This window comes from Vulpes lagopus, chromosome 4, assembly GCF_018345385.1.
Source record: "Vulpes lagopus strain Blue_001 chromosome 4, ASM1834538v1, whole genome shotgun sequence".
NCBI classification, from domain to species: Eukaryota; Metazoa; Chordata; class Mammalia; order Carnivora; family Canidae; genus Vulpes; species Vulpes lagopus.
This window is the reverse complement of record NC_054827.1, coordinates 5,544,505-5,556,391: the sequence shown is the minus strand read 5'-3', so window position 1 is coordinate 5,556,391 and position 11,887 is coordinate 5,544,505. Positions and strand designations below refer to the sequence as shown.

At 38.6% G+C, this 11,887-nt stretch overlaps 1 protein-coding gene across 1 annotated transcript; it reads right to left on the bottom strand.

Annotated features, from left to right (window-relative positions):
- Positions 1 to 2,617: 2,617 nt before the first annotated feature.
- Positions 2,618 to 8,029, bottom strand: DEFB109B (defensin beta 109B). The gene is made up of 2 exons (XM_041752565.1): positions 7,957 to 8,029; positions 2,618 to 2,823 (listed from the first exon to the last, which is right to left on the bottom strand). Exons 1-2 carry the CDS (start codon positions 8,027 to 8,029, stop codon positions 2,618 to 2,620), a joined length of 279 nt encoding a protein of 92 aa, XP_041608499.1.
- Positions 8,030 to 11,887: the final 3,858 nt, after the last annotated feature.

The following is an 11,887-nucleotide window of genomic DNA, read 5'->3' as shown; positions in this document are numbered from 1 at the left end:
GGTAGGGAGCACACAGGGGATCATCAGTGAGAGCACTCACATTGGTTGTTGGGATTCATGAATGGCCTGGATAGTGGGGTCTGCAGACTGGTCATTAAGATCTGTGTGTTGGTGGCTGTGAGTCCTGCAACTTCTCTTACTTATCATCTGCCCCGTGAAGATGTGCAGATCCACTCAGCATTCTGGATGAGTTGAGACAGAAATGGGCCTCTCACACAGTGCCCCCAAAGCAAGGGGAGCATCACAGCCTGAGGGCATCTCTCTCCGTGCTGAGCTCTGCCACCTTGCAGTGACAGCTGACAGGTTGGCGTGGAACTCATCTTACCCTTTTCCATATGGCTGTTGTTGGATTTTGTACAACTGTGTCATGCTACAATCTCTCACTGAGACTCCAGAGCTCTCAGAAAGGTATCTTCACCAATGGCTGGTGGTTCGATCAGCGTTTCTGTGGAAATACAATATCTGGGACCTCCTATTCTGCTGTTGTTTATAACGATCCCCTGTAGTTCAGATATTCCTAGACCAAAATTGAGAGCCTGAATGTAAGTGGAAACATGCAACACACCTACACTCTCTTTGTCTCATGGAAGTTTGTCAACATATTGTCTTAACTAAACTAAGTGTGGCATATCCAACAATCAGAAAGACTTAGGGTGTTAAGGCCTGGTGTACATTAAATATCAGAAGTGTGTTTGGGTTAAAATGGTTTAAATATGCCAAGAGACAGAAGATGTCATTACTGTACATGAATAATTAAAAGATATTTATAGGGAGATACTCATGAATAAGGAGATTATTCTGGAGTCAGTAAAAGAGAACATGATAAAAAGTGAGCAGAACACATCAGTGTGTCCAGCAGTTTTCTGGAACCCACCACCAAGTTCCTTTCCCTCTGGACTACAGTCTGCTCATTTCTCTTTGATTGTGGCTGTGATACAGCCAAAGCCTTTTTCCCTTTTAAGGTTGTGAAATCTTACTGGTATATCTTTAAAGGTTTTGTCTTTCTTTAGTAATCCTCCTCCCCCCAAAACTATGATTCCATCTCGTTAGGATATAGTCTCTCAGGTTTTTCCCTTAGTTATATGAGACATAATGATGGTTCTAGGATAAATCAGGAAAACAAGCAGTTTGGGTCATCATTGGCACACCAATTCCAAATTCTAGATAATGGATGTGGGCTCCTTTAAATGGAATAAGCCAGATTTAATGGTCTCTTCTGAATTCTTAGTCCCAGAAACACTCCAGGAAGTTAGTCTAGTTGAGGAACAAATACTGTGCACCCAATTTTGTGGAGTCCGAGTATGGATAAGTAATACAGGGTTATATTAACTTGGTGAAGAGGCTCAGCTAATCGTATCAACCCCCAAGAGGCACATTTTGGTAAAAGAAATGCAACTCAGGTGTGGTGCCTATTCAGTTTATTCCCAGATAGTGGAGAGGAAGGAAGGAGGAAGAAATGGAAAGGAAAACCATCATGAACTTCCACTGTCTGCGCACTCAGTTCGAGACCCGCAGTACATTGACAACGTTTAAGATTAACGTGGGCCTAACATGAGTCAAGACTCTACCAAATTATTGTGGAATATGTCCATGCTCTGAGAATTAAGAGCAAAACCAAAAAGACTTAATAAATACTGCATTATAGAAGAAAGAAGATGAGTCCTCACTACCAAACCACATCTCTTTAATCATCAAAATTCTCTACATGAGTGAAAACTAAGACTCTTTCTGAGAGTCTACTTGGAGGCATGTGGTTGAGTTGCGACACTCCAGACAGGAGCGTGAGTCCTCATGGCACTGGAGAGAAAGCAAACTTACAGTCAGGAGTCAAACAGCAGAAAGTCTGTTTAGAGAGGGAGATTGACAGCATGCTCTTGCAAGAGGCCACTACATTTTTACAGTAAAATGGTCCTATGGAGGGGAGTTATTTGTCTCACGGAGTAAAAGCTTGAGAATCTCTGAATGATCACAGTGTTTCTTTGTCAGAGGGAAATATAGAAATCTCCTTGTTCGTTGAGGCTTTACTTTTCAGATTACATAATATACATTTCTGTTGATCTTCAAGCTTCCATTCTTTTTCCTTTATTGTCTTCATCTCCTTCCAATTATCTGCCATACAGTGAAAATCATTATGTTTTATCCTAAATGATTTCCTCCTGCTCTGTTCCAATTTTCTCCCTTTTTCCAACCTACAGCTCTCCTCACCCCTTATGTTTTTTGTATTTCCCTATATTTTGCATTTCCTTTGTACCGTGTGTCTATTTAACTATGTTTTGTATAACTATATGTTCATTTGCAACTTTTTTGTTAATCTTTTTGGTCTTTTGGTGACAAATTTAAAAAAAAAAACACTTTTTGTTACATAAATGAGCTTTTTGCTTTTATTTATTTATTTATTTATTTATTTATTTATTTATTGAGCTTTTCACTTTTCAAGAGATTGTTTGAATCTGAAGATGAGTCACAAAGAAGTAGTGTCTGGAGATTTGAAATCCATATTTATTTATTTTTATTGACAAGGGGTAATAGGAATTGGTAATGAAGCAGAGAGTGTTTAATATGTATATTCCAATGATTTTAGAGGCAAAGAACTTTCCTTTTGATGCTTTTCCTAATTTCATTTCAACTTAGGCTTAAGGGGTTCTTGATAATCTGAGTAGATAACTGGTGTTGGAACTGGTATAAGAATCCACCATGCTCTACAGCATACCCATCTTCTTTTGCAGGCACCAATCTGATCCTCTGTCATTTTGCAGATGTCTCTTCTGCAAACGCCAGACAGATTTAAACAATGGTTTTCCCCAGAAGCCAAACCACTTCTTACTGCAGAAGAAGAGAGGCAGTGAAAGAATTAGTTTATGAGGGAGTGTAGGACCCTAAACACTGTTAAGTGTGAAAACCAGAGTTCTCTATGAGGATTTCTATGTGAAGAAGAGAAGCCAGACAAAGGATCTATTCAATTGTTCCATCACCTTCGCTGCCTTTTTTACCCAACAGCCCAACTGTTAACAAACTCTTCCCTCCTTTTCTTATTAGTTCCTGGCATTGCTAATTTATGCTTTAAAAAGAACTTTGGTAAATGTCAAAATGGAACAACTATGGGATGGACAAAATACATGTCAACATAAAATTGTGAAAAGGCCATCATTACGCAAGAGTGTTTGTATGGGATCAAAGAATTGCAATTGTACAGAGATTTGGGTAGCAATGCAGATAGCATCCTACTAGGGAGCAAAAATCAGAGGTTTTTGAAGCATAAAGGGAATGCTCTGTAACATTTTTCACGAAGAATTTTTGATTGATGTTGGTGGCAGAAAGCTAATTTTGACTGAATCTGATTGGTTGCTAAGGATCTCACTAAGCAAAACCTCTTATTGTTGCAGGTGTTCAGACTGAGTCCTTGGAATATTTGCAATTTGGCCCAGTTCAAAAGTTCATGGTTCCATAGGTGAGGACGTGTATAAGGCCCATGTCCTAAATCACCTCCTGGCTCCATTTTAAAACCCCTTGACATAAATGACCCCATTTCATTTTCCTTTCACATTTATGTTCTAAGGACACCGAATTCTTCATTGTTTTACTCCTTTATATGGATCTTCAACACATATTTGCTGAGCACCTTCTATTCAGCAGACATTTTTCTTTACACTAACAATAGAACAGTGAAAATGGAAGAAATGTTTTTTATTCTCACAGGATTTATATTCAGGGAATACAATCTGAACCATACAAAAATAAGTGGCTAACATCAGAAAGTGGTTTTCAGAAACAATAATAATACAATAATTGACCAGGTATAGTCTGAAAGATGGGGTTAATAGAAAGGACGGAGAGAGGCCTCCTAAGGATGAAGCAACTACTAAGGATGAACTGAGGTCTGAATGACGGTCATGGAAAAGATAAGCAAATATTCACATGAAGGTATTAGAGGCATAGAAAACAGCAAGAGCAAGGTCTCTTGCTTAGTGTATTGGAATAACAGAAAGATCTGTTTAGGCTGAGAATTATGGAAAACAGTAAGTTTGGTAAGAATGAGATGAGGTAAGATGGAGTGAAGATCATGTGTCGCTCACAGACCATAGTGGGCTTGCAGTTTCCTCTACCTAAAGCTGCAGTCCTCTTACTTCAGCTCCCTTAAGAATCTATATGCTCATTCTTCTTTTAAAATGTTGTTTTTTTACCTTTCTCACCCCATTCTTTCTTCCTGTCTGTTTAGGATGAAATCTCAGGAAAATAGATCATGTGGATACTAGCTGTGGGACTAATCTATTCTATAGACACATAAATCCATTTCTTTATGTTTCAATCAGCTCAGAATAAGAAAAAGTTATTCTTTTTCTCTCTGAATCTAGTTATGATCAACCTAACTCAATGTACCTTAGTCACTGAGTGTATCAGAAGAAAAAATAAATTTGTGGACATTCTAAACAATCCTTTCAGTTGTATCTAGAAAGCTGAAAATTTAAAAAATAAAAAAAAATGAAAAGCTGAAAATTTGTCATCATATTTTCTCATTTCATCATTATTTTCTCCAGATGACTTATATTATGGCCAAGTTAATTTAATAGGAAAGTCTCTAATGGCAGAACTAATGACCTGACATTACAATCCTCAAAATAAAATAACTGCCCAGTAGAAAAAAAAACAACTAAGAAAGAGTAAGGAAGAGGAGAGTTAATAGTTTCAATTGGTCTCACCTCTGTATTAAGAGATGGGATAGTGTCAAAGGATTTCTCACCTATGAGGTAACTGAAGGTCCACTCAATAATGGACAGATCCTATCAACTGAGAATTTTTTAGTCATCACATTACTATTATTTATATTTGCTTATAAGGCCATTCCTAGCTAAGAATGGTAAGACAATATTTTTAGATTAAAATTTGGTGATAATGTTCCTCTTGGCTGTAGCAGAATGACATATGCAATGTATTCAGTTGATCAAGTAATTTAAATATGTATTCATAAGGAGATAACTGAAAAGAAAATCAACATTGATTTCTGATAAATGTTATTTTAAAAATAGGAAGAGAAGAATATTACCTTAAACAAACTAAAACACATCTGAACACAAAATGCATTTCATAGTGAAACACTAGCTTTAATCCTATTAAAATGAGAAAGGAGGGACACCTAGGTGGCTAGGCAGTTGAGTGCCTTTGGCTCAGGGCGTGATCCTGGATTCCCAGGATGGAGTCCCACGTTGGGCTCCTTGCATGGAGCCTGCTTCTCCTCCCTCTGCCTGTGTCTCTGCCTCTCTTTCTGTGTCTCTCATGAATAAATAAAATCTTTATAAATAAATAAATAAATAAATAAATAAATAATAAAATGAGAAAGGAAAGAAGAATGTCCACTGTTGATATTTTATTAATATAGTTCTGAAAATTTTGGACAATGCTGTGAATCATAAGAAGAAAAGTCAGTGATGACTTGAACCTATTGCTTTTCCTCTCCTATTCATCCTCAACTGCCATTCAAATTATGTAGGTAAAAAAAAAAAAATTATGTAGGTAGCATTGTCAAAAAGAATCTGTCGGAGTGCCCAAAACCATAGGGTACCATCAGTACATTAGAAACAGAAATTCCCATAAGATACAAAACAAATATGATCAGATTGAAAGGATGATTTAGGCTTTTGGCCACAAATGCAAGTTTGGTACTCTCAAGTGACAGCCATTATAGAACAAATGGATCATAGAGAACAGCTCTGAAATATTGCTATTCTTGAAAGTGGGAGGGCAGTTTTCTAAAATACTCACTCCTTCAAGGACAGGTCTGTGAACTGAAGCTTGGGCAGTGGGCCTTCTGCATTGGGCGGCCGGCTGGGTAGGGGACTGAAGTAAACATGGCGCAGAGTTCACAGTGGTAGCTTTGGATGGTAACAGAGACGTATTCTCAATTTAGACCCATAAGATACAGGTTGACTAAGGATAAGCCATAGCATCACTGTGACAAATGATCAGAACGATAAGGTACAATGAGCAAAAGTTAATGAAATAACATATCTGGACCCTCAAAGACTAAAGATATTGGCATTGCCAATGTGACAAATATTTAAACATATATGTATCAAATTACTCAAGGAAATAAAACATATTATCATAAAGTTGAACAAACAACAATAAAACAATATAGATAATAGAATAAGTGGGCAGTTTTGAAAAATAGAAACTTCTAGACATGACAAAAAGTTCTTGAAAAAAAATGGAAGGTATTAATGATGAATTATTAGACAAGAGAATTAGTGAATGAGGAGATATATCTAAGTTATTTACACAGAACTTAGCACTGAGACGCAGCATCTCACATTTCTTTAATTCAAATCCCTGGACAGGAAAGGAATGAGAGGAGGTAGTGCTTAAAGAGATTCTCCAGAAACGATGGAAAAATACACATGCACAGATTCACGATAAGAGATGATAGTAAAGAAATTCACATTAAGTTATAAAACATGGGGATCCCTGGGTGGCGCAGCGGTTTAGCGCCTGCCTTTGGCTCAGGGCGCGATCCTGGAGACCCGGGATCGAATCCCACGTCAGGCTCCCGGTGCATGGAGCCTGCTTCTCCCTCTGCCCTGTGTCTCTGCCTCTCTCTCTCTGTGTGACTATCATAAATAAATAAAAAAAAAAACAAAAACAAACAAAACAAAACAAAACAAAACAAAGGCTAGATCACAAAAACACTGGAAAAAAAAAGATAAAAAAACTTAAAGCGAAATACTAATTAAAAAGCAGTAATAACAAATTTAGAAATAAAAATTTAAAAAAGAAATAATTATAAATAGCAGCAACATGAAAGTCAGAAAAGAATGGCCTGTAAGAGAAAATTATCGCTGGTGTAGAATTGTGTACTTAGTAACACTTTCTTTCCAGAATAAGGATAACATTTACAAATTGACAGGTAAAGACTGACATGATTTACCACCAAGATATCTAAAGCAAGGGAAATTCTAAAAAACATGCACCACGAAGGAAGAATTTAACACAGAAAGGAGGTGGCCTCAGAGTGAGAGTGGAATTCTAATAAATCCCACGGAACGGATGATAGTGATAGTAATACTCTCCAACAGATGAGGTTTGAGAAAGAACAGAAGTGAACTTCTACTTCTGTTTAGGATGTAAAATTACAAAAGAAATTGCTCTTTTTCTGATGAAGAGATCAAGCTGGATTGTTCACTTAGAAGCCCAGCACAGAGCTGAGCTCCCAGAGAAAACCTAATTAACTAAAATCCAAAGTGACAGGGCCCTACGGAAAGGGAGAGGGAGTGACATCACCATGGTGGTGATGTGGGAGGCCCCAGCTTCTGCGACCCCCCCCCCCCCATGAAGATCGACAATAAGACAGCTCTCCAGGAGCAAAAGCCATCCTGGAAGAGCTCCGCTGTCCACGTAAGAAGCATCAGTGCAACACGATGCAACAAAAAGCCTGAAATAATTGCACAGGAAGGGATAGAAGAGCTTCAGTGTGCCTGTGCCACCCCATCCTCCAGGCCAGCACTGCTCCGTGCCCACAGGGAGGTTCCCATCTAGAAAGAGCCCCCCAATAAGGGAAGGGGGAGAGGGTTAGCCAGCAGCCTCCCCGGCTTTTGGGGCATCACCTGAAGGACCTGTTTTGGTTTCATCCCTCTCAGACTGGCAAAGCAGTGATGCGTGGAGGTGACTAGGGACAGAGGAGAAAAGCAGAGGCTGCTGCAACAGCCACACGCAGCTGGCAACTGCCCTCCCCAGTGACCTGCTCTGCCACGACCCCAGCAATTTTTGCTGTAGAAAAATGCCAGCGGCCAGTGCAACGGCCACAGACCCCTGCAGGTCTCTCCTTCCTGATGCAGCTACCTGAGTCCCTTCCTACTCCTTCCCCTGCCCTGCCCCCTGCCAGAGCTGGGGACCTAGACGGCATCCAGCCCAGGCTTCTGCAGCTTCTCTGGTTCAAGACATCCGTGGAGACCCCCCACAACTGACCCCCCATGCCATGCCTGCACACTGGGGCTATGCACTTGCACACCTCTGATCTGATGCCTGTTTTAGCCTCCATCGCTGTGCCTGCTGCTGGAAGCGCTAGCGCACACCAAAACCCACAGCTGCTCATGGAGCTGGATGTGCATAATTGAAGAGGAGGGAACACTCCCAAACTATTTGACAAGGCCAGCATTGCCCTGATAACAAAGATAAGGACACTACAAGAAGATGAACCTATAGGCCAATACTCTGGATGCAGATACAAAAATTCTTAGCCGAATACTTACAAACTGAGTTTAACAGTATGTTAATAGGATCATATACCATGATGAAGAATGACTTTCCCTGGGAAGCAAGGATGGTTCAGCATATGCAAATCAATAAATGTGATATACAGCATGAAAGATAAAAATCATCTGGTTGTCTCAATAAATCAAGAAAAAGCATTTGACAAAATTCAATGTCGTTTCCTGTAAGACACTCAATAATCTAGGTATAGAAGGAACATACCTGAATGTAATAAAGGCCAAATATGACAAACCCATGGCTAACAACATATTCAGTGGCAGAATTTAAAGTCTTTCCCTGGGGATTCCTGGGTGGCTCAGTGGTTTAGCGCCTGCCTTTGGCCCAGGGCATGATCCTGGAGTCCCCGGATCGAGTTCCGTGTCAGGTTCCCGGCATGGAGTCTGCTTCTCCCTCCTCCTGTGTCTCTGCCCCTCTCTCTCTCTCTCTCTATCATAAATAAATAAATCTTTTTTAAAAAAAAAAAATAAATAAATAAATAAAGTCTTTCCCTCTAGATCAGAAAAAAAAGCAAGCGTTTCCATTGTCACTACTTTTATTCATCACAGTATGGAAGTCCCAGCTAGAGCAACCAGGCAAGAAAAAAAAAAAAAATCAAAGGTGTCCAAACTGAAAATGAAGAGGTAAAATTGTATCTGTTTGCGGATGACATTATATATATACATATGTGATATGTAATTAACTCAAAATAGATTAAAGACTTCAGTGTAAGACCCAAAGCTGTAAAAGTCCTAGAAGAAAACAAGAAAAACTTGCCTTAACATACGGTTTTCCCCTTTCACAATACACCATGGCTGGAGCTCTATGGAGCCTCTCTGGGTTCTTCTGACCTTAGGAAAGGGGTCTCCCGGGGGCTCCCGTCCATGTCCAGCCTCAGCTGGCGGCTGCTCCACACTCACTGAAAGCCACAGTGTCTACAGAGTGTCCCTCGGCTCCCCGACCCTTTTGTGCATCAGATTCCATTAGTGGCCTCTCTACTTATGCACCCATGACTGGAGGAAGAGTGGACTTTCTCAGCTTCTTCCCACCCTCTGCTGCTTTATGACTGAGTATATGGCCATTTTTAGAAATGCTTTGGCTGTGCTTAAAATTTTGTATTCTGTAGTTGGATGCAGTGCATTAAGATTCTTTGTGAGAGACCTGAGACAAGATCAGTTCCACCTCTTTGGTTTGCAGATGGCCATCTCCTTATTGTGTCTTCACACTGTGTTCCCTCGTATGTGTCTGTGTCCAAATTTCCTCCTCTTATAAGGGCACCAGCCATATTGAGTTAGGTCCCACCCTAATGACTTCATTTAACTTGATCACCACTGTGAAACCCCAGTCTCCAAATATGGTCACATTCTGACGTCGGAGGCTTGGGATTGTAGGGACACTGGTTAGCCTACAACACCCTCCTTTTCCTTCTAACCTTTCCGAATGGTTTCATTTTGTGTGGGTTGGTTGGTTTTTGGTCTTGGTTTTGGTTTTGTTTTTTGTGTGTTTCTTGGTACCATATAGTTGAGTTTAGTTGTCTGAGTTTTAAAATAAGTGCTGACCATCTTTGACTTGAAGTAGAAAATTAATCTATTTGCATGTTAATGTCTTCACTAATGTATTTGAGTTTAATTTTACCATCGTACTTTGTTTTCTGTTTGCCTAGTCACCATTCCTTTTCTCTCTCTCAATTCCTCTTTTCTATTGGATTATTTTAATCATTTCATTTTTTTCGATTAGTTAGGAAATTAAACCTTTGTTCCCATTCTTGTCGTAGTTCTCATAGAATTAAAACATATGTTCTTAATATAGCAAACCTAAAATTAATCAAAATATTTACTCTTATATAATATAATGACTTTACATTTTTGTCATCATCATTTCACTCCTCCCAATTATTTACTTTTATTGTTAAGTATTTTAATTCTACATCTATTTTTAATCCCTACCACTTTCTTTTTTTCTACCTGGGTTTATTAATCAAATACACTCATGCTATATTTATATTACAATATTTATCAACAAAAGAAATAAGATGGTGGTTAGCTGCTTAATGTCTAGTCCAATTATTTTTTTAACTTTAAGTTCAATTCACCAACATATAGTACATTATTAGTTTCAGATGTAGTGTTCAATCACTTATCAGTTGTGTATAATACCCAGTGTTCATCACATCACATGCCCTCCTTAATGCCCATCACCCATTTACCTTATTCCCCCACCTATCTCTCCTCCAGCAACTCTCAGTTGCCCAGAGTTAAGAGTCTCTTATGGTTTGTCTCCCTCTCTCATTTCTTTTTCTCTTTCCTCATCTCATTTCTCATTCCACTTTCAAATACTTGATGGGTTTCTAAATTGGTTCATCCAAATATGAGAAGATTGTATTTTCACCTAGTAAAGCTGAAGGTTCATATTGTAAGACTCCATTCCATCCCTAAGTTGGAAACCAAGACATACATGGGAGGAGTTTTATAGTAAGATTTTTTATAATAGCCAGCAACCAGAAAAACATGAAATTTTCATTATCATTATGATAGTTAAGTGTGTCATTATTGTTGTATCAATGCAAAGAAGAATAGCCAAACGCTTTTCATTTCCAGTTCCTCTACCTCATTAATTTTCTTGTCTTATTGATTTGTCATTCTACTTTATTTATTCAGAACATCTTAATATATAGACAAGCCATGACTTATTTAAATGTGCTTTGATTGATGGAAATCAGTTAGGTAATCTCCAATCTTTTGTTTTTACAGATAAAGCTGTGATGATTCAACAAACACGTGTTGCTTGGCATATACATAAAGTATATCTATAGGATATAGTTCCATTGGAATGGATTGCTGGGTCTAGGAATTTAAAACTTTTGTTGCCTGTTCATCTTTCATGATCTAAAAAAACATTTGTTTGGATTCCAGTACCGTTAACTTTTCATTACTCCTGCTTTTGAATGAGATGAGTTTTTCTTGGACCAAAAGCTTTGTGTAGGGTATGTGCCAGGAGTTGCCTGTAATAACCACTATCTTGTATTAATTATGTTAACTCTTACTTTTATTCAAACCGTGGAGTTAAGTAGATATATGGCTATTCACAATATAATGTCTCTTTTCCCCTTCCAGATTCACCTATAGATTATGTGTTGCATATGTAAGTTGTTTTACACCATTCTTGGTTAAGCTTGAATTATCTGTTTGTAAGTCCACTACTGACCCCTGGGATCCTCCCACTAATCACCCATGAATTCTGTTCTTGTTTTGCAAAGGAATATTTTCAAGTTTGTTCTTAGGGTGTGCCCCTTACCTTTTAGAAGTGTGCTTTGCTGGAACCTCCTAACATGTGGTGTCATGCACCTCTTTTTGCACATGCCATCTATATCCTAGTTTACTTGAAGATGCTAATTTCAATTCATTTTCTCACTCATGTTGCTTTGAATGATTTCTAAGCAAAAATGGTGGAAATGCTGAAAGTTCTTTCACAGGCTCCTTTCATTAGAATGTATGTCTTATAGTCTCTCAGGCACCACCAAAAGGTCATATATTTATTCTTAGAAGAACGTGCTATCCTCAGTTTCCAGGCTATCTTCAATTTCTTCTTTAGTTTTATAGATACTCTCTATAAGAGAGAGTGGAGAATCACAAGATGGGTCACAACTCTT